Source organism: Falco cherrug, chromosome 1 (genome assembly GCF_023634085.1).
Source record: "Falco cherrug isolate bFalChe1 chromosome 1, bFalChe1.pri, whole genome shotgun sequence".
In the NCBI taxonomy this organism is placed as follows: domain Eukaryota; kingdom Metazoa; phylum Chordata; class Aves; order Falconiformes; family Falconidae; genus Falco; species Falco cherrug.
In genome coordinates this window covers 75,921,464-75,945,991 of record NC_073697.1, presented here as the reverse complement: position 1 = coordinate 75,945,991, position 24,528 = coordinate 75,921,464, and the positions used below count along the sequence as shown (strand labels likewise).

The window sequence follows — 24,528 nt, the reverse complement described above, 5'->3', positions numbered from 1 at the left end:
AGTGAAAGTGAGCCATTCTCCACAAGGACTGGTCTCAAAAGCCAACGCAGTCAATGCTGAGAGACTGACTAGGACTCAACAGTGCTCACTGTCTTTAAAATGGAGTAAGACCAAGCAAATCCAGTTGTTTCTGCAGCATCTACATCTGTCGTGTCTGGGCTGAGCAAAACAAAACACGTATGAGCTCGGTGTTGCCAGTTCAGGCTGTCTGATCATGCATTTTTTAACTGTATCTTTAAATACTAACTGGCACTGAACACAATTCAGTTTCCCATCCTCTTCTCAAACAGAAATAGACATTTATATGTAGCACTTGAGCCAATCCTGACTAAATAATGTGACATAGAAGACAGACATTGTCAAGAAAAACACAAATAGAATGGTGCTGCTATCATATCTTGTGCTACTGAATATATGTTCTGGTAGGAAACACTTCAAATGCAGCCCAAGTACTAAGATAAAACTTAAATCACAAGGATGAGAGAATTAGTATGCACTAGAAGGTATGGCAAAAATAAGCAAGGCACAAGTCTTACTCTGAAATTAAAAATGTAATTACTTTGGTGCAAAATTTTACACACATCTCACCAATATTTTAATAGCTGCAGGTCTATTTTTCTGAAACGCCACCCTGTTGCAAATGTGTCTCCATCCTTGATCGCTACCAGTAATAAGACTGAAGAATTTTCAAAGAATCCAAACTCCACAGGAACTAAAACCTTTCCTCTGTTCTACTTCTGCCTAAACCCCTTTCCTTCCAGTGATGGACATGAAGGACAAAGACTAGAATACAGGGTGTTCTACCATTCTGTCCTCATAAAGTAACTGCTCGAGACCCCAGAGGTCACCAGCCCTGCGATTGCCCTACCTAGTATCAGATCAAAAACTCCCATCCCCTTACAATAATTGTCTACTTCTTTGTCAGGCTGAAGATGACTCTAATAGCTTATTGTACTCCAGAGAATATGGCAGTGAAGATCCAAATTGCTTGGGTGGGGAAAAGAGGAACGGAAAGCAGAGGGAATTAAAAAAAAAAAGACAGGATAGTTCTAAATTATTATTACTTACTACAGAGTTAAGAAGTCTGCATACAGAATAGGAAATAAACTGATCTTTCATAAGGGAAAGCAATTTCAAAGACAGTATATGCCATCAATGACCACAGCACATACAGTAGACTAAATACATATTGATGCTATAATACTTCAGGAAAACAAATGCATGACAGTCTAAATAATCCATCCAATAGCACAACTCACATTTCTGCTTTTTTGTTTGTTTTTTGTTTTTTTTTTATTGTGAAGCACTTCAATGCTTGACCAAACATTATTTTGTATATTCACAGCTGAAGAACCAAAGACTTGCTTCCCTCTGACAAGAACATCCTACTCCCTGGCTTTCGTACTTCTTCATCTTTTTACTAATATCACAATTATAGTAGTATTGATGATCAAGAAGTGGAATAGAGTATTCAGTAAGAAATCTGGCCATGAACCAAATTATCTCAGATGTCCAGTCTCCACACAGTCTCAAAACCCAAAACTGTTTATATGGCATAATTAAGTACTCAAAGACCAGAATAATCTTGAATAGAAAGCAAACACTAAATAAATGGAACGCAAGTTTTTTCTGTTGAGTAGGTTTGACTGACATCATCATCCATTCCTGTCTTGCCCCATCTTTCCTTCACCCTCAAAGAGTGTCAGTCTACGAGGAGGTGGCTGAGAAAAGAGTGAGATAAAAACTTACTGTCAAAAGACCTAAGAAAACTAAACTGCCACCTTTGCCCAGCTGCCACCATATCAGCCTCACCCTCTTGTCTGTATCTGGAAGACGTATTAGGTTCATCAAAGAAACAGCGATACAAGATAGAATGGAAAGTTAACAGGCTCAAAACAGCCGTTCCCCATGCAGCCAAAGACACACATCAAATGGGATCAAGGGATGAATTTAACAGACCACAACACTGTTCTTGCATGGTAAGAATATGTTGTTATTTGCTGCTCTGTACTATTTGGATGTTATCCACCTATTGCTTGATGTCTCTGGAAGAGCACCTGCTGAGATGACTAATGCTGACTCCCACATTCAAGACGCTATGCAAGAACAATAAAAACAACAAAGAAGAAAAAAATATTTTCATGTCACATTTTAAAGCAAGAAAAATGACACATCCCATTTATTTTCACCCTCTAGAGGCTCCCTTCTAATTATTATTCTATAATGACTGGTGGCAAAACTCTCAGGTTTTTTGTTTGTCAAGCACAATTACTATATTTGTCATATATAACTTTACCAGGTGATGGTTGAGATTATTAAAAAAAATCTGAACACTGCAGCATGCATTGCTCCAACAGTAAACACTAAGCATAAATGAGTCACAATTGTTCTGAACACGGAGTCCAGAAAAAATGGTAAAAAATCTGTACGGAAATATCCCAAGGGCTGACTGCTTAATGAAACTATACGCTCCTTGTAGCCAGCCTGCTTTGAGACATGGCTGAGAAAGCATACTAGTAAGCAGAACAACTATGAAACAATGTACTATCATGCTAAATACTCTCGTTTCACTTCATCAGTTACATATGTACCTCTGTGTGTAATTTAGATTATTCCCTATTATCAATATGCCCATTCACTTCTGCTTGCTTTTCCTGCAGTCATCTATTGAATGCTGAAACTCTTCCTTTCGTCTTGAGCAGCTCCAGTGACTGCGGTTCAGTTTACGTGCTCACCAGAGCACTACTGAGGGGCTAAAGAATAGAAGAGTCTTACCCTTGATGCACTTCCAGTTTTCACATTAATTTATTAAAGCAATTAAACCTGTCTAGCACTCCTGGACAAAGACAATCACAAGAAGCATGTACTCAAGCATGAGCATGTTTTTTCAGTGAACGATTCTCTCTCACGCACACCCCACCGGCAAATGTGTGTCCCAAGTCTTCCCAGTGCTAGTCCACAGAGCGTGGAAGTGTTGGAGTCTGGTCTCCTGCCCTTTGATTTTGGGTCTGAAGTAGGCTGTGCTTCCTGGGAGCCAAAGTTTAATTTATTAGCCAAAAGAGGAGCTTCTTGGTCAGGCTCCCTCACTCCTGAGCTTGCATAGCTTGGATCCTACTCGCAGACCTTCTGAACATCTGTTAATTACTCCAAAACAAGTGAGGAATTGCAAGGAAGATAGGACCTCTGATGCAAAGATAAACTGGCATTTCTGCACTTCTTTGCCCCCACCTCTCCAATCAGTCTCAAACCGTGGCACATGCAGAGCAAAATTTTGTCAAAGCACAGTGTGCTCTTCTAACAAAGAGAGCCAACGATCAGATAATTGGGTGTTTTGACAGACAGGCCACAATGTCTAGGGATGAGCCAGCCAAACTCCTTCTTCCCCTCCAGAAGACATTTAAAAAACCCAGAACAATCCAATGCATCTCAGATATCACAGTCTGAAATTACATGACAGTCTTACAATAAGGGACATAACAGATAAGAAATTGTAACACAGAAGCTCTTTGAAATGATTTTTGCAAGCAGCGGACAGTTCATGTCAAAACAAAAATTATAATTATTTCAAGTTTTCTTCCTTTTAAAGAATCTTTAGTAAATGCTATGACAGGTGTGTTTTCCCCCCTGAATGCCAGATATGCTCAGCTAAATGTAAAGAAAAGCCCAGAAGTTGACCTGAGATCTTATTTCTCTTGGACCATCACTATATTTTAATAAACACATTTCTAGCCAAACCAAATCTGCAGTATCTCCTGGATAAAAAAAATATGTACCTGTTTACACTTGGGTAAGCAAGGTAGCCTTGAATGGATTTAAATAAGTGAAACTGAGCATTAAGGTAATATAAAGCCTCGCTCAACCTGTATGCTGACAAGTTTTAAGAAAAGCAGGAAAGCATCGATCCGGTTCTGATTCCCTACCAGTCCACCTGAGGCACAAGGGGCAGAAAGGGTTACAGCTGTGGTATATACACAACAAACACTCCTGTAACAGTAAAAATGGGTAAGAGAGACAACATTTAGAAGGAAATTCTTTACAGATTGTTGAAATTCTTGGCATTTCCTTTGAGTGCCAGCACTGTGCCCAATAATGGACAGTCACTCCCCTTGCCATCCTGGTGAAGGGCGGGTTAGTGTCCACCAGTAGAAGGTGGTCATCTCCACTTCCTCAGGATGGCTACAGAGATCACAGCAACGGAGCAGAGAAGATAATGGCACAATATGATGTTGCACGAGACTGATGAAATAGCTGGTAAAACACTATGCACCCCATGCAAACCAAAGGATAGCTCTCCACAGGACACAAGAGTGCAAGAAAAACTGACCTAAGGCCCAGTATGAACAGATTTTAACTCACTGGAAATTTTAGAAGCTATTCATATTTTATTTTAATTTGGATAATTAATAAACACTTGCAAGGCACATAGCTGTAGATTTTTCTTAAACTCATTAATCTTTGCAAATTACTTTTCTCCTCCTTTCATGCATACAAACCCACTGAAATACCAGATCCTCAGAATTTGACTTAGTTGAACCTAAGATATCACCTTCTTTCTCCTTGGTGTAAGGGATACCAATTAGGTGAGCTAGTGACATGTCAGCAACACAGCATCTAGCAACCCTTGGGCCGATGTGATGGTCTACGCACAGCTCAAAATATGCTTCAGGCATTGAAGGACAGGAAAGCAGTAAAAGACGACATGACAAGACGGACCCGGTACAAGTCCTTTTAGGTAAGCTGAAATGTTAGCGGAATCTGTGTCCCTGAAAAACAATCACTTGAAGGCCCTGCTTTTCTAAACTAGGTCAAAACAAGCTAAAACTCCAGTCTTAAGCATTAGGTTGTGGTGTTCAAAAGCAGTCAGCACTGATCAAGTTCTGATCCAAGTAAGTCTCCTGGTGATTATCAGTGGGACCCACATTAGGACTAATGCAGAGCAGCTATAAAAAAAGAATCAGAAATTTAATCACTTCCTCCCATAGGATTAATGTTCATGGCTGATGTTCATCAAAAAGGCAAAACATCAATTTGAAATATTCAAGTTCCAGGGCAGCTAGACTTCAGAGCCACTACTCTGCAGGCAAAAAATGAGCACCTGAGTGTTTAAGGTACATTGCACATCCCATATCACAGGCTGAGCCTTTTCTTCCCTATGCCCAGCAGCCCAGGAGCAGAAATTTCTGGAAGGAGAGTTCTGTGCCAACGTCCCATACCTCAAGGAAACAGGATTAAGAGGTTGCCTCATGGTGCTTGAATGTCAGGGAAATAGAAGAGCTACCGTCTCTCATGCATGGCTATTCTTTTCCCACCTCCCTCTCACTCCCTGACCATCAGACCTCCTCTACCCAGTCTTCCCATCTTTCCCAAACCCAACTCATCCCCACCATCTGCTTTTTCTCCACAAAACAGACTTTTGTTAACTAGAGGACTCGGAGAAAATCCTCAGAGCATTTCAGAGGAGATATCAATACCAGGTGGGAGAGAAACGTGTTGCTGCATGCCCTACAACAGTAACACATGCTTCTAGATTTAAAGCTACTTGCCTTCTGTCCCTTCCCGCAAAGGATAGTTTGGGCAGCAACTCTTCCCTTACCGCAGGCTAAAATAGGTAAGGGGTGGCAGAGGTACAAAGAAACATACAACAGTGAAAGCCAAGCCCTGCCTAGAGAGTTACTTTAAACACCATTGAGCAGGCTTGCTCATATTCACCTAAACAATTCACGTACTTTCAAGAGAAAGGAAGAGCTTTCTCTCTCTGTGTCTCTCTCTCTCTCAGAAACTTAAAAGAAATAAATCAATGTTTAAAAACCTAAAAACCTGAAACATTACCATTCCAGAGACAACTCTGACCAGGTCCTAATCCTCCGTGCATCCTCAACCTGAAATCAAGACAGCCTTTGATAGATCATCCACAGCTATGACCAGTCTTTGGCTAAATCTGCATACAATTTTTAAAACAGGAACAGATCCTGACATGGAATTAACATTACAGCCTGCAAACTTTACACATAACACTTGACATAAGGGTAATTCTCTGATTTCTCCCTGTAAAGCATAAAAAGCATTGTGGAGCAGATAGAGGTGTTTAATAGTGGTAGCACAAATTTCAGAGTTTCAGGGAGAAGCAGTGACAGGGTTAAAAGTGCAACAACCAACTAACTTCGTAATCCACCTGAAATAACAGTTACATGCTTGATTTTGTAACAATTAGCACAAAGAACATACCACCAGGCTAACAAGACTTACCACCAGAAACAAAATGTGTCAGCAGCCTTCAACAGCATTTTGTCAATGGACGTTGCTCGGTTGGGTTTAGCACTGCCAGTCCTGGTCAAAACAGTTACCTTTTTCTCAGGCAAACTTTAAATCGGGATGCACAGACAAAACTTGAAGTAACTATATGTCCTTAACAGTCTGTAGGACATGGTAACATGGAGATGACAACTTGACCAGCTACACTCATTCGTCATATTTCAAGTATGACCGATAGTTCTCCATGTTCTCACAGCCTGCACACCAAGATGAATTGCCAAGTGTGATTCTCCTTCAGGAGGCCAGAAAAGGCTTCTCTTTCATTGCTTCCCTTCCCATTACGTACCACACAAAATCTAGAGGCATAAAACTAAGCCAAGGAACAAAGCTGCCAGGAAAAGATGAATGAACAATTCCACTACCCTCATCTTAGCTATCATCGAGGCATTTATACCACTCCACGTAGATTCCAAAGCAAGGCCTAAGCTTTGCTTTTAAAACTGGTTTCACTACTTCTCCCACCCTCCTCTGTTTCTCAGTTTGGACAACAGCAGGTGTTTACAGCAGTCCAACCAGCCACATTACACAGCGTACATCTGAAATGAAGCTCAGGAAAAAAAAACCTGCAAAGAGAACCAAGACTTAAAAGCCCCATCTCATAGATGCATAGATGGTGTGTAGGAGGTGGAAAGAAGCGTTGCTAAATCTGTTACCTTTCCTGTGAATGATGAGCACACCACCCCTTCCAAAAATAGACTATGAAGGAAACATGCTGATGACTGTGAAAAGCAAGTTCACTACCCTGGTTTAGACAGCAGGTCAGGTGTATGTGAACACACACCCTCCTTCAAAGCTACTAGAATAGCTATTACCTTTTTTTTTTTTTTTTTTTTAAGAAGTAAACAGGTGAAATTTACTGGAAGTAATGACGCTTGAAAAAATTAATCCTCATTTCAAGGAGCTGTTCTATAAATTCCAAGCTAACAAAAGGAAACATCTGACATAAAGCTTCTAGAAGAAGTTTCTGTCTTCCACCTGTTGGTCTGACAACCCTGTGCTACACTCTTATCACAACAGCCATCACTAATCCCTCCTGCCCTCGCCCTTTAATGTTCTGCTACACAAATAAATACCTGTTTATAACAGGGCAGTACAGGGCCTGTCTCTGTGCTGTGGGTAGTGAAGACTGTTTAGCTGCTAAACGCATTGACCCAGCACTAAACACAGTAAATGCTCCTCAGACAAATTTCTAAGACCATGGTAGGATGAGGAGAGGGGAAATCATTCTTCCACCTGAGGATCCATTCAAAACACATTTGTATTTACATCACTTTTCCAGTCATGCTTCTCCTGACCTCTCAGAATAATTTTCTCCAGCGAGGGAAATTAATTCAGCCTCCAACTCTCTTTGATCTCTGATCTTCCTCTACAAAATAATTTACATACAGTGTGTCTACCTGAACTCTGTCAGTTATCTCTTGAAGTATTTGTAAGATGAAATATCACATATACAAAATTAAAAGTGACCCAACGATTAAGTGATGCTACTAGGGATCTGAAAAGAGACATTTGTTCAGATCAACTTCACAAAGCATTAGCTAAGGCAGACAGGGGTTAAACAAGCATCTTACAGTGCAATTCTTACATGGCTAAGATATGCTGGGTGTCAACTAATGAACCAAAGCGTTTGATACCACAGCGTAATGTTATTTTTAATTGCCATAAGTATATTAATTAGACAAAGCATAACTGTTTCATGTGCACATTATAAACTGAAATAAATTATACCAAATTGGCCAGTGACTGCATACACACTCAGAATTAAACCACATTATTTCAACACCTTTAAAGTATTCACTGATCATCAATTATTAGCTTAATTACAAGTACTTCACATTAGAAGCCATCAGAAGCTCATAGTCAGTTCTCAATACTATATCTGCTAACAGGTTTTATGGCTTCCAGCTCCCTCCTAAACACCTTCACAAAATTAACAGAAGCTCCAAGTCTTCAAAGTGTTCTCTACCAGCTCAGTTGCCTTTGTCATTTTCTTCCCCAAGCATATTTTGCATTTCTAACTCTAAAAATAATTTTATCTGGACATGATAAGTTGGTTTCAACCACCAGAATCTTCCCTTCTTCAGCTTGAATAGACACTGCCTGTTAGAAATACTGTTTTTATGGATAAGAAAACATTTCTCATGAATGACACTCACCCTGACAGCCTAATAGAATTTTTCACACCACTCCAGGGCAATGCATGTCTGTCTAGACCAGAGTGCACCCTTTGGGCCCTAAAACCATCACAGGGAATTAGTTAGAAAAAAAAAATATAAAAAATCTGCCTGTCTTCTTTACATAAAATAGCACATGAAGAAAGGATTACATTTCACAATGAAGAGGTATACCAAAGGTCAGCCAAAAGAGCCTAGAGCCTTTGTTTTGTCCCACAGCCCCAGAGAAGAAACACGTGTGGCTGATCTAATGCTGGCAGGGTATCAGCTGCTTTCAGTGATGCCCCTTCCATACAAGATGGAGTGGGAGGTGGGACAGAGGGATTAAGCAGCTTCAAAGGCACAAATCCTGGTTTATGGGCTTCTGAAGGAAACGCAGTTACAGACTGCTCCTCTTTCTGTTTGCAGCTAACCTACCAAGCAGGGCAAAATAAGTTATTTATTGGCTGTGTCTCCTCATCTTGACTCTTCTGACCCAAGCCTGGCAAACCTCCACAGCATGTGCTAACAAAGCACCAGCAAACAGCTCAGAAAGCTAACACCAAAAGCTTGGAGGGCAATCAATGTCTAATGTATTTCAGAATCAGGTCTCTGCCTGCTTCACTCTTCCAAAAGTGTATTTTTTTAGAGGACAACTTTAGCAGCTTACACCTCCAGTTTCCTCACAGGGAATATTTCACATTAGACAAGGCACTGGCAAAAAAAAGGTTTGCAATCTAAATTTTCAGATGTATTTCTGAGACATTCAATGTAGCTTTCTCCAGTAACAAATTCCAGTCTCCAGATATATCACAGAAGCTTTTGAAATACTTTGAGACAAGTACTTAAAAACTGAAAAATTATTGCCAATAATCCTTACACAGGCTACTTAAGTTTCTCTAAGGGAGAGATTTAACACGGCTGAAAGCAGTTGGGAGCCAGACAGTTTAATGACAGCTTATTGTAGAAAAGATGGATCATCTCTTTCATTATGTACTAGCAGCTTTGAAAAAATCCCAGACACCCACAGGTTGTGCGTACATGACCTTGCAGGTTATGTAAAAGCTTGTAAGCTTTTATCTATTAACCCACAGATTCTTTAGGAAGTTCTATCAGTGGTCAATATAGCCACCAAAATTATGTATATCATATGCTACTGGTATTTGCTAATTATCACTAGTTTTCATATAAACTTCCTTTCTACTAATAGTAGTAACAACACGGCCAGTAATTAGGTGATCCTAGTAAAGGCATCCTGCCTTTTTTCTTCTTCCCTCTCCTCTTAACCTATAGGTGGGGTTTATACTTTTTGGATTGGTTTTTTTTGTTGTTGTTGGAGGGGGGGTGGTTGGGTTGGGGTTTTTTGGGGAGATGACATAGGATTGATATTCTGAAAATACAGATGAATTTACTTCTCCACAAAGAGGTATTATCTCCACACTTCACTCCTGTATTCTTTTGAAGTATATACAACCCTCATCACCAAATCAATCCAGGACCTCAGTTTGCCACTCGCACCTATTAAGCATCCCATTGCAGTGCTTTGCTGAATACAGGCAGACATAAATACACATAAATACACAGTGCTTTGCCAAAATGTCACTCCAGCACCATAAACTTTCATTGCTAGCTTAAAAAACCTTGCCAGCTGCAGTGTTTGGCTTCTACAATATCGGCAAATGGCAATAGCTATCAACCCAGATCCTCGAGATAATTACTTCCAGATAGGCACTAAATAAATCACATATAAGCTCCTTACCTTCCAAGGCTTACACACTTCATCTTGGCCAGCGAGGAAAGGAACACTGAAACATGGCAGAAGATGCTAAGGACACAATTACTGTAACCCAGTAATGTCTGCAAGCTTATAAAACCTGTACCTTGAGTTGCACAAAAATGCCACTATTAAGTTTGCCCAACTATCATGGGTTACATAAAACTATTTCCCATCTGAAACAGCCAAATCTTTTGCGCAACAGTGGGCAAGAACAGGAATAGTTGGCATGAATATGAATCACCCCCAAACTTAAAACATACTCCTCTTAGCAAGCAGCACCTTCCTGAATATTTAACATGGGATTGGCAACTATTTAGAGCAGGGGGAAAAAAATTACATTTCTGTGAGTAGTGCATGAAACCCCACAGATGGATGCATAGGAAAGACTGGGACACTGAACCAGAACTGGTCCCACGCTAGCCTGGGAGACTTGCATAATGCAATAACCGTACAATCCACTGGGGAGACAAACACAGCAGCCTGGAATATGCTATGGGGGCATACTGGGTTAGTTAAAGAAATTGGAGATGTAGGATATGGGATGTGGAAGAGAGACTGGAGTAAAGAACACAAGATGGAAGAAAGAGCATAGACTGCAGAGAAGCAAACCCTTATAATAATAAACACAAAAGTCAGTCTCCTGGTAAAAGGATGGGAAGCGTCTTTTGCTTCTCCCTCACCAGTTAAAGAAATGAAAAAAAAAAAAAATGTGTTCTGCTCTTTGTAAATGTTACAAACATTATCTCATTATCACAACATATGAACAACTCCCAGTGAACACTGTATTCACCCTTCTATCAGTTAGCAAACAATTCTTGTTCTTGGAGACCAAGGGAGACAGACACGTTCAGTTTAAGGATGGAGGTACTTTATTTCTCCAGGGTCAAAACTAAATCTGTGGTTGAGAAATTGCTAGAAAACAAAGAGCAATATGATGCCACTCAAAAAGCTCCTCAACTTAATTCCTTCACAGGTAATTAGGAATACATTATGGCCAGAAATAGTGAAGAAGAAGAAGAAGCAGCAGAAGCAGGAAGTAGACTCAGAACATCAATCTGCACTAAAATGTTATCTCACAGCATGAAAGCCATTAGGAAACCAGGAAAACTCACAAGACCTTTACATTAAAATCATATTTGTTCCTGAATTAATGAAGAGCAATAACGTCCAGGATATTTAGATACTATCACACACATTTTCTTCCCTTGTGACTCAAGTCAAGTCCTGCTTAAGTCAGAGATGTCAAAGCACAGAAATGCTCTGACACAGAAAACATGGTCTTCCTTTATATATTGCTATTTTGCCCTCTGAGAAAAAAAAAACACTGACGACATGCCCCACAGCCGGCATTTTCTCTGCTAACCAGGGAGGCCAAGCACAGGTTGCAATTCAAAAATGCTCTCAGCACTTCAACACAGAAACTCCACCTGTTCCCCCCCCCCCCCCCCCCCAAGGATTGTTATTTTCTGTGCATATACATCTCTATCTTGCCTAGCCTAATTTTAAATATTTCAAATAGCGGTGTTCAGAGTGAAATAAAATTAAGCTACTCATGTCCAGAAGTGCTACATGAACATGCACATACTTGCTGAGAAGGAAGTGACAGTTGAGATCTTATCATAAAGCAGAACAAAAGCAGAAATGAAGCATGGGATTTCCTTGCTGGCTTTGTGATTTCTGTGGCCTTCCTATTTATCAACCTGTTTTCTGTGGGCATCATTAGCACATTTCACCAAATAAAATCACTTGTCAACATTGAGTCTGCTTCAAGCACTTTGTACTGTTCTTCACAGAGCTGTTACACAGTATCAACATGTACTAAGCTATACATGTAGGATCTGCCCATGTGGAAACACCAAATGAAAACAGAACTCTGTTAATGAAACTGCATTAAATCGCTTCAACCGTAACTGTTGAATTTATTTTGGCAACAAGTCACGAATCATTGACTCAAAGCCACTTGCATTCCAACACAGAGCATTCATACAGGATCATAATGCAATTTCACAAGTCTACTGACATTTGTGCCTCTGTACAACCTAAGACTATTCCTGAGCTTTCCCATCCAAAAAACCATGTGCACTGTCACCAGGGGGAGATTTGACTGCCTACATAAAGCAGATTCAAAACCTTGGTATCACCTGCCTATGGGCACCTTATGATTTATAATGAATCAGAGGTTCCTGTTTCAAGAACATGGATTAGATTTACAGAACTGATTTGTTACAGATGTTTTAATACAATACACCATCATTAATTCCGAGACCAGTAAGAAAGGCCCTACCAAAATAAATCAGTTCAGCTACACCACAATCAAAGAGATATGTCAGTGACAGTCCCAATTCTGTCACAAATTCAAAGAAACAGCTAACAACTGCCTTCTCTTAAGAGAGGTCTTCTGTGATTTAGCTCCTGAGATACATGGGTTCCCTAACAGGGAATCTCTCTCCTCATTCATTCACTCCCAATCCATCTACATACATGAAAAAAGGAAACCGCTAATTGCTGCTAAATATCCTTTATGTTTTGGAGCATCTCTGACACATTATGCATAGTTCAAGAAATAAAACAGTAAGGGGAAAAGTAAAACCTATCTCAGACTATGGGTTCTTCATATGTTACGATTTAAACAGAAATCTGAAAACAAGTATTGTCTGACTGATGTCCAGTTGTGACTACCTGAGCAGGCCTTCTCCTACAAATCACCAAAACACTTTGGCTTCCTTGAGGAAGATTTATTGTCTACTAGTTCCCCTACCAGAAACCACAGTATGCAAGCTTTCCAAACCACTGCTGTAATTGCTCCTACAGATCTAGTATCACATCACAACCATGGTCAGGCTCACCCTGAACCACCAAAAATCCCACCCCTCTGCATTGCACTGCAAGGCAGAACTGGCACTGCTTGGCTCAAGTGTAGAGGGCTAGACCTCTGGCTGCTCAGCAGGCTTGCTAGACATCTAGATTACATATATTTAATCATAAACTTACCCATTCTCTACTGTGACCTTCTATTAAAGCCATAAACTTCAACAAGTAGCTGAGGAGGGTAACTAGATACTGCTGCACCCCTGCAGCCTGCTTGCTCTACAGTGTCTACTGAAAAGCATCAACTCCAGAATGTTACTAAAGTTTCTTCACTTAATTCAAGCTTTGACTTTTTCCTCGTAATAAACTCTAGGGGAGATGAACACACCTGCTTATTCCAAGAAAAGAAAAACAGTTTAAGTCTCATGCAACTCACAGTGATTGTCCTGCTTTTTGCTGGGGACTATTAGCCTTTTGAGACTTCAGCTGGCTAATAGCATAAAGTGTAATGGCAAGGTGGAAAAACTCCCTAATTCCCTTTCTGAAGAAGGAAATTGGCTCTCTCCTCCATAGTTTTTCCTTTGTGTTTTTGAGCTAAGCTTTTCAAGATCGACTCACCTAGACTGGAAAGAAGATGGGGAACAGTGATCCTTGAATGAGCTGAGTGTCCTGTACAGTATACTGATGGTCAGAAAACTAGGAGATATTCATATTCTATCCAAATGCATGGTTCCACCTAAACCCAAATTTTGCCATTATTGCAGCTATTTCCAGAACCTTATTTACAAAAAAAAAATACACTGAAAAAAAGCATCTTAAAAGTTTCAAGAATTTTCCATGTGTGTCCTGGTTTTGGGGGCTGCCGTTCTGGGGCGTGGGCAGGTGGCCATCAGTGAAGTGGCTGCATGGTACTTAGTTGCCAGTCAGGGTTAAACCACAATGTGGCACGTCAGAATTATGGCACCACAGGAAACAAAAATATGCAAAATATATCTCAAAAAGATAAACAGAGACAAAATGAGAAATTGCTTTTTCAAGTACTAAGCAAGGCATTGATATTGTATGCAGGTAGCAAGGGGACTACTGAAACAGTGAAGGGAACTTAAATGTCAGGCATTTAAACTTTGGGGACTGCTACCCAAGATAACTTCAGTAAAAATCAAATGTCAATCCTAAGTTTCTACCTATTTCTATGTAAGATTTCTACAGAAGGATTTCTAAACTGATCTCTGCATTTTTTTTTTAAATCAAACTGTAAAGTGCAAAACCTAAAGATTTCATATTCTGCTTTTTAGAAAAAAAAAGTACAAGTGGTAGGTAATTAAAACTTTCAAACACTGAGCAATCTTAATTTGCAACAAGACAAAACAGAAATCTTGGAAAGATTCTTGCATTTCAAAACCAGGTGTTTAACAAAGCAGAAAAGAAACCTCCATTCTGCCACTGAAAGAGACACAAATTTTCAGAGGCACTTACAGGGCTGGCATCCCTTCTCCCAGTAAGATTGCCCAAATGAACAAGTAATAGCTGGCTGGAGTACATTGTGATACTTGATGTCTTAATCAAAACTGAGTTGCTCTCATCGAAATTAAAAGGTGTTTCATCATGTCTTTATTCTCAGCAGTGCATAATGTCTCATGGTGCTTCCCTGTAAAAAGGATGAAAAAGGCTCCTACACATTGGTATATTATAGTGAATCCCCAAAGTGGATTCACCCTGGCTCTAAGCGATGTATAATGCTCCATGGACAAATTCAGCTGCTCATAAAACTAGCTATTCTGGACAAGAAAAGCATTAAGACAAGAAATGTTCTACACCTGTGGGGTCCACTGCACCGCATGTTCATGATAGAACAGTGTTTGAATTCTAAGAAGTCTCAGGAAATAGAGGCGGGGCAGGGGAGATATACTAAAGTTGCTTTCTGTATCACTTCCATTAGTCTATATTAATTTTCATATTAAATGCAATGAGCAAGGCATTTAAGTTAAATAATACTGTCTATGGAAAACAATGCCTGACGCCTAAATTGACAGTCTTCCCACTCATGGCTGTCTTTTCCTCTGAAAGCTTGGTAATTAAACCAATGAGCTATATTACGTGCTCTGTAAGGATATGATCTACCTGCGTGTTATCTACTGCTGTAATTTTATGTTTGTATTTACACTACTATTTACCGTAACCTTGTTAAATTAAGAGACGCTATAGAAAGAAAAAGGATTTAGGACATATAGATACCAAACACAAACCATATAGATCCCAGACTTGGCAAGGGCAAGACCGGCTACTCTATTTACTTTAGTAAGATCTTCGCATGGTACTCAAAGTACTTCGAGGTTTCAGCCTACTGGGGATTTTGGTGCTAGAATAGCATGAAGTTACTCATCATGGAAATCATAGAACTTACCAACTGATTTATTCTTGAGAGGCTAGAGAACCAAATGACATTAATTTAGTGAGGTTAAGAACTTCAACGAGTGAATTACCTAGCTCAAAATAATAAACTTTGTAATCCGTATTTTCTTCTCAGGCAGTGCTATATACTAGACAGTCACTAGCTAGTATGCCTCCATATGAACATGTATATGTTCATGCTGAGCTGAAGGTATAATATTCAAATGATTTCACAGCTTTCTTAACTCAGGAAGAAACCATGCTCATTCCTACAGCAAATGCAATCATCATTAATATATATTTTTTAAACTCCATTAATTTAGAAGCACACTCACGCTGTACACAGAAATAAAACATACACAGGGACAGAATAAATTCAAAAGAAATGTTTCATCTGTATAACCCACTACCTCAGCTTATCACCTTCTCTTAACAGAGAGGAGAAAGCATGAAGGAGAGAAGCAATGTATTTTCTGCTTCCAGAAAGAGTCCCAGTGTTTAAAATAACAGTATTATTATGAGCCAGTTTTTAAAATTAGGCTCAAATTTACAACTAGTTTATGAAGAGTTAGCCCATTTTTAATCGGCTGTATGCTAAATGCTAGTATGCATTAGAAATAATTTGTGAGTACATGCATGCTGGCAACATACGAAAGAAGTTCTGGAATCTAAATAATCCTCAGAGTTGTTTTGCATTTATTAAAATGCTGCTTGCAGTATGTGAACCCTTTTATTATTAATTCAAGCCTGCTAACTGCCACTACCCTTGCTGTGTTAAGCAGTGAGTTTCTGCCAAAGCATAAATCCCCTGGCGAGTCCTCACATGGGCACTATCAAGTCAGCCTTCTCATTCACCCGTCTCAGCTGTCACTCTGCACTGCCTGCTTACACCGGCTGTGGGGTGGGGAGGTGACAGCGTGGTGTGACAGCAGCCCTCCAGCCTGGCCTCAGCTGCATGGTTAAACCTGTGCTTCATGGTTCAAAGCACATCAGTATTAAAGGCTGCACTAGGCAATCTTAGACAAGCTTCTTGAGAAGGCATTTTACCAAAAATCTGCTTAGTAATTTCCTTTGCCTAAATATCGTTGTATCCACAGATAAAGAAACATGAGTGCTTTCAGCTAGCTGAAAGTCATAACCAGATTTCCATCACGGCACAAGAAAAATGCCAGTTACCATGCAAGACTGCAGGCTGTCACACAGGTGAGCAGATCATTAGTAACAGATCCCAGATAGGCTTCCAGACACATTTGGAAGCAGCTGATCCCAGCAAGGTGCAGGGACTTGGACTTGATGATCCTTGTGGGTCCCTTCGCGCTTGAGACATTGTATGATTCTGTATTTATTTCACAGTCCCTGACCCTGTAATTGATGGCAAATAAGTGAACTCCTCCAGCAGTGTGGAGGTTGAGTTTATAGCAGTTCAGAGGAATAACTCAGGTTGGGAGGGGCCTCAGGAGGTCACTTTGCTACATTCAGTTGGAGGATTTGGACTTGATTACGCAGGTCCATGTGAACTGGAAGAAATAATTTGCCACAAATTTAGAAGCCAACTAAAACAACAGATTATTTGCTATTGCCTGTCAGCTGTCTGTATCTGTAATCATGCTTCTATCCACTTTCAATGGACAAGCTTCATTTACAATTCCCTATCAAATCCCATGACTTGCTTACACTATGAAAGCAAGTTAAGTGTTTATCTTGCACGTGGGATATACAGACATTTGCTTTAGAACGACTCCAAATAGATGCCCACAGGAAGAATAACCTGCCAAAGGCATTGGCTAGTCATGCTGAAGCTCAAGGAATAAATTTGCTCATCGTGGTCTCTTATTCCCAGTTTAGAGTAGACTAAAGATATCACAGCCTTCAAAGATGTAACCTTACAGAGATAAAATACACAAAGTTACATTGTTATTTCAATCATATGCCTGGTTGGCACCTTCTCTTATTTCAGCAAGGCTCACCCTGTTTCCCCACTGGTATTCTGAATGCCCACACCTGGACCCCACCCAACCGCCAGTTTACCTGGAAAATCCATGAAAAACATCTCATGTGCCTCTGAACTGCACAGGAATGCAAAAAATACTAGGTTTTAGGATACCTTTACGTGATTCAATTTTGATGTTAACATTTTTGAAATGGCTACTCATCACTTGCAAAACCAGTAAGAGACAGGGTGCAGAGCAGTCTGTGAGCCACAGATACTAATCAGGTAGATGGCCATACTGCATAGATGACCAAGTATCCCAGTCCAAAAAAGGCCAGTACCAAGAATCAAATGAATGATTTTGTGTGTCTAAAGAACAAAGCACCAGTTCCAAATAATGATGCTATTTATAGGACTGTGGAATCATATGCATGTACATTATGGACATTCTTTCATTTCACAGATGTGATTTTATTCTGTTACAGCCATCATGACTCATATTTAAGCTTTACAATATACAGAACATAATTAAAGTCAGCAGAAAGTCAGAGATTTGCTTCATACTTTATAATTATAAGGATCTATACATATATATTAATATTAAGATAACAAATATTAGATATGGTCAATACTGAAGTAGGTAATTGCATAATACAGCAATGATTATCCTCATGACGCTGTGTTTGAAAAGCTATGAAAAGAATATTCTCAGCACAAAACTATGAAAGAGCTTTAGCAGGGTATGGACTACTCTGGCCATGCCATACTCATGTATTCCCCTGGCAGTGCATTTAAACTTCATTTTGTAAATCCACAGTATAGCTTATACAAAGGATCATGGCCATATCAAAAGCAACATTTTACTTATAGCTGAACAAAATAGGACTAAAAACCCTCCCAGGAAAACTGCTTTGAAAAAGAACAAAACTGCTTGTGAGATGTTTTCAAGATCAATTCACCACAGTTGACTGAATGCCTACCACAACCTAACAACCCTTTTTTCCTTCCAAACTAAAGCACCAATAGGATTTGTCAGACAGACAGGAATATACCTCAATAACAGATAAGGACAAGGAAGACTTCTTAAGGATTCAATTTTACCAGCTCCTCTGGACTGGAAATAAGATAAACCATAGAACTTCTTCATGCTAAATCCATTGCGCCCACATTTTTGTGCAAATACTAATATTCTTCATAATCCTACTGTTTTATAATACTTAAATGTTCACACACAAAACAGCACAAAAGGAAGCGCTTGTCTCTTCTAGGTTACTTTTGCCTCTGAACAACACTATACACATTTTGGAAAGCATCATTCCCACCAGCTATCTGTAGTCACTGTTCACCAAGTGCAAGTGGAAGACTGTAACTGCAGCGTATCAGCAACAAAACTGTAGTAACACTTGATATTGTGCAAATACTTCATGTTCACTTCAGTGCTGGAATAAAAACATCTACAGAGTGCTTTATGGCATGAGCTAGAGCAAAGTTAATCTGAAGAGTTCAGAACAGTTTGGAGGCATTTTTGAGTTAGTGTCACTGTATTAACAGAAAAAACTCTCCTGCTAAATCTTGACTTTAGATGCAATGTATCTAACCAGTTAGTGGACTGGTGCACACACCCTTCTGGCTCGTTCATCTGCAGAGGATACAAATCGTAAACCTGAGATTTGCTGTTTGACCTTTCAGATTAAGCAGGTTGCTTTTCAATGCTGAGTTATTTGTAAAAATAGTTATCTTTCCATGAAACTGTACAGCCATCCTACAGCTGCTGGCCCTCACTAGAGGCTGCTGAGTTCAGAATCGCCACTAGATCACACTTTAAACCATGACCCAAATTTGCGAAGACTTTTCAGAATAGCAAAGTTCCATGCCCAATCCTACTCAAGTTCCCAAATCCTGCAAGTCACTCAAAATACAAGCCATAAACAGTAGACATTTTCTTTGCTGTTCATTTGTTTAACGTAACACAAATCATCCCGCATTCAATACCACTGACACTGCATCTGACCCCCAGTTCAGGGAGACCACTCATAGTTCATTTTTTCTTCTGGAAAAGGCTGTAAATAAACAAACCTGTTTGGCCAACTGATCCTTCTTCACCAAGCCAGTGGCTGCAGCAATGTTCCCTGCTCCTTCCACCGTCTTCTGGGCCACTGCTGTCACTCCTGTCACCACAGCTCCCCCAACATTAGACACTTGCTCTTTGGTCTTCTCAGCCACTGAGGAAAAGCAGAAGATGGAAAAACACTTTAGGGCTCCGGGACCTGTAAGTTTTTCAGAAAATCGTATCTATCACTGAGAGCCCAACATCATGAAGAGCAGTAAGGCCATTATCCTTTATGCACCCCAAGCGGATCTTAAAGAAATGAGACTATCCATCTGGTAACACTGCAGCAGCAGAAGTAAAAATAAACCTTATCTGCAGCTCAATTTCTTTCATGTGAAAGATGTTTGACATTTTCATTCATGTCTAGCTGTACTTTAGGGAAGAACAGTCATTACCTAAGGGCCATTATTACACCCAACTTACTGTGTAATGTATAACAATTGCACTCAATATATCCCAGTTTGGAAATGCATTCCAATTAATCCACCAAACACCTGCTGCACATTACAGGGCATGGAAGACAAGATTTGTTTACATTAGACTCAAAAGCCACTGATTATTCCTTTATTTTTATTTTTTTAAATATACTTGATTAAAAAGCAGAGCTACTGTGGCTCAGCCAGATAATCTCAAATACAACCTTTTATCTGATTGAGATTTTTGCCCCACTGCTGATGCATCCATCTATAACATACTAATCTAAAAAAAAACGGTGAATGCCAAAGCAAACTGGATTAACAGCTAACTTCCAAGCTCCAGGGAAAAAACAACTCATTTAGCCCACATATATATCAGCAGTTGCCATTCTGCCTTTCAGAATATCACTGGGTTCTTTCTGCTCATCCATCCCCAAGGGCTCTTTCTGACAGCAGCTTGCACTGTAGTGCAACCACTCTACGAAAAGAGATGGGAGGGATGACTTCATCCCTAAAAGTTACACAGCCAGATTTTCAGAAAAAAAACCCCACCTTTACTCAACTAAACAAGGGACTCCTCTTCAAAACCATCCAGATCATATTTTGTAATTCTAACTAATGCTACGCTGTCCTCCAGCCCAAATGCAGTCAGATCCATCAAATGTATTCATAGCTCTGCACCCTTTACGAGCATGGGATGGATTCTGCTTGGCAGATAGGCCACCCTTTCAGAGACACAAAGAGAGGACTTTCTATGGATAAATTAAATTTCTTTAATTCCTTACATAAAGAGTATCAGCTGTCCATATCACAGGGCACACCGCATACATTGTTATGATTGACATTAAATAACAACAATTAGGAAAAAGCTAGAAAGGTAAACAATGTGCCTAGTACATGATTTTTATTAAAAACCCAAATAATAAACACCTGCTGACTGAAAATGGAGGCAGATCATTTAACACTCATTCTAACTAACTTAAGGTGAAAAGTTAGCAACCAGCTGAGTATTACCTTTGTTATGACCAAACCCAGGAGCTTTCACTATAGAGCAGGACAAAGGACTACCATTATCTGAAACTAGAAACAATAAAGTCTGTTCCAAATACCTTCCAACCTACACATGCTCATAAGACACAAATTCACAAGAAATTTCATTGTATCCATCCAGTACTCTATTGCCATACTTTTTCGAGAAAAAAAAAAAAAAAAAAAGTGGGTTTTGCTGAAAAGCAAATGTTGCCATCAGGGAAGGTTTGACATAATGCTAGCAAGTGCAGAAAGACATCTAGTAAGATGCCCCACTTGATTATTACCAGCTAAAGACTACAAAAAGCTCTGGGTTCTACAGATAAAATTTATATACTAAGTTTTTCATTAGTGCTTACAAACACATAACTTAAAGTGTGCATCCTAGTAACATGTTATATCTTCCAAATAATGTTAAGATCTGATTGTGCATGCAGTCCTTCAGAAACAGAGTAATACTATGAGACAGAAACTTGTTAACACTTTCATATTATTCAGAATGGCAAGAAGAAATCTCAAGCAGAACTATGTAAAAAGATTATCATCTTCCAAAAATACATTTTAAGATGATATTCTCTAAGAAATTAAAAGAATTGAAGAAAAACAGATAAGTCTTTCCCGTAAGTTTCAGTATTGCTTTTTTATTTTTCTTCTGTCTTATTCCTGTTCTGGGAGAGTAGGAAAAAAGAAAACAAAACCAAGATAAAATATATCTATATATATATAAATCAGTGTTCTTTTCATACATATTTTCTTCTGGTTTGGTTTTTTTTTTTTGTATGGAAGTGACATAAACTGTTTTGAAAACTCCCTTTTCCAAAACACATTGAACAGCAGAACATTTAAAAGAGACAAATTCAGCAGGCTTAATGCTGGAAAAGGATCACATGCTCAGCTGCTCTTCAGCAGAGTCCCCCCTTCTGATAAAAGGATAAAGCATGGCTGCACTATGTTCATTGTTAATAGTCATAATCAGTTTCATTATCTCAAGTTCTTAACAAGCTGCATGTCAAAAGAAAAATATCAAGACATAAAAGTAAAATTGAGTGCACTGTGGATGCTGCAATATAAACCCTCTAATTCCCAATACCATTATTAAACCTACATTTCTCAGACTACGTTGTCATGGCAAGTATGACCACCTACCAAGAGCGACTAGCCAGTGGCTGCTGTTCCCACAATTAAAGTGTTTTGGGAAGGTTCTGTCTGAAGTCTGTTTTCTCCTCCCACAAACACATTAATCTAGGAAAGGCATGCAAACAAAACAAAAGAAGCAATGAATCAGGCCACTAACCTGTCTAGTAGCACAACAACAAGATACCTGATAAATATACTGCTTTTGTTACTACTTTTAAGATTGCTGCTTGGTTTGGTCATGGTTTAACCCCAACCAGCAACTAAGCACCACTCTGCCATGCACTCACTCCCCCTCTCAGCAGGGTGGGGGGGAAGAGAACTGGAAGGGTGAAAGTGAGAAAAGTTGTGGTTTGAGTTAAGAACAGTTTAATAATTGAAATAGTAACAATCACAAATTATCATGGAAAGGAAAATAACAAAGAAAGATTAAAAAAACCCAGAAAAGACAAGTGATGCAAAAAGAGTTGGTCACCACCAACCAACTGATGCCCAGGCAGTCTCTGAGCAGCAGCCCCCCCAGCCAACCGCCTGCCTAGTTTTATTTCTGAATAATAGGACAGCATCATATGGTCAGGGACATCCCTTTGGTCACTTGGGGTCAGCTGTCCCAGCTGTGTCCCCTCCTGAATTCTTGTGCTCCCCCAGCCTGCTCGCTGGTGGGGTGGCTGAGTGGCAGAAAAGACCTTGGCTCTGTGCAGGTGCTGCTCAGCAATGACTGAAACATCCTCGTGTTATCAACACTGTTTCCAGCACAAATCCAAAACACAGCACCATCCTAGCTACCGCAAAGAAAATTAACTCTGCCCCAGCCAAAACCAGCACACGACATAGCATAAGCAAGCTGATGCAGGAGGTACCATGAAAGCTCTCTCATACACTGCTTCAGAAATCAGAGCCATGAAAATAAATCCAGAAAAGTCTACACAGCACAGATTCCCAAAAGCACTCATATTAGCAAGAGAAAGACAGTCTTCTTTCATGTCTCTTAAGGAATACCTAAATACCAAAGTCCCTATTACCAGAGTGACTGTGTAAATAAACTCCAGCCTAGTGACCCTTCAGCTCTGAAACCCCAGGGAGAGGAGAATTAAAAACAAAACAGGTTTCCAGTCTCATGTATTTTATCACTTACACTAAGCAGGGAAACAAAACCAGTTAAAAATGCAGGGAGTTGATACAGACGAGTCAAATCAATCTGAATACCAGGCTGTTTAATGATCTTAAGCCATTAAGTCTTTGTAAAGTTGATGCCTACTTTGCATAATGGTGCTGAGAAACAGAGTAAACAAGCCTCTGCACGGTTCTGCTGTGCTGTGGCCAGATTACATCTATCCATCCGTGCAGAGACTGTCCACTCCAGTAAATGGTCCTGGGATGGTGTACAATGACCCTGCCAAGGCTAACTTTGAAATTGAAGTTCGAACACTGATGACAGCACTGTGCAAAAATTACTATCATTAAAGCTTTCTTTTCCCTACTTATTATAGGCAACTGGGTAACAGGATATCAATGTGAAACCTCTGGAGCAATTCCTAATGAGAACTAGTTACTTTCAATTTCAAAAAGCAATAGATGAAAACGGCAGGATTTCTCTGAATTAATAAAATTACTCTTACTGCGCTAAATATACCTTTGAACATGAATTTCAGACAATAAGGCTGTCTTCGGTACTTAAAAGAATTAATTTACAAAGAAGCCATAAATACATTGGGGTTTCCTTAATTCATACAATTTACCGTAAGATACCTAACAGAGTTAAAACAAACACAACAGGAATACCAATTACTAAGAACATTAAGAACAAGAATGATCAGATAAAAGAATTAAGCAAAACACTTGACTGTCTCATAACTGTGGACATTGTGTCTTGACTCAGCTTCAGGAAATGGACACATAGCTGATGTATCAAGGGCTTTTTGGCCCTCATCTTTTGTACAAACCAGTGCTTTACTTTGATTTTCAGGACATGGAGTGTAAATATTTCATTTCTGATACTGGACATTTCTGGACACTTATCCCTAGGAGATAAGCAAGATGGATGAATTATGCATTTACAGTCAAAGGCCAGTAGACATGTTAATTAGGGAGGCAAGTCAGATATGCAGCTAACACCCCATCAAATCAATAAGCAGAACTGCTTCATCTTCAGAAGTTCTGAGAAAGGGTGATCTGACAAGTAACAGGCTCACCGTATTCCTGTGAATCACAACCGGGTATCCTCATTTTACAGTGTCTCAGTGTTACTAAACTTGGTACAATCAGGTCACATTTTATTTAAAGCAAGAAATATCTCAGTCTAGTATTCCTCTGTTTGAAAACAAACTGACCAAAAAGCCTATTTAGTTGTTCAGCACTTGAGCGTGTGTCAGCTCCCAGTCCCTTCACCAGCAAAGGGTTTTGAACAACAAACTACTCAAAAACAGCAAAGCTAGCAAGACCTTGGAGCTCAGACAGGAAAGAAAGGA

The 24,528-nt window shown here is 39.6% G+C and overlaps 1 protein-coding gene across 4 annotated transcripts in view; it reads right to left on the bottom strand.

The window, feature by feature from the left end:
- SNCA (synuclein alpha) overlaps nt 1-24,528 on the bottom strand; it is a 77,773-nt gene that overhangs the window by 40,576 nt on the left and 12,669 nt on the right. For all 4 annotated transcript variants that reach the window (XM_055700749.1, XM_055700750.1, XM_055700751.1 and 1 more), the window contains exon 4: nt 19,448-19,593. In XM_055700749.1, the coding sequence (XP_055556724.1) occupies nt 19,448-19,593 (146 nt within the window). The remainder of the gene's footprint in view (nt 1-19,447; nt 19,594-24,528) is intronic.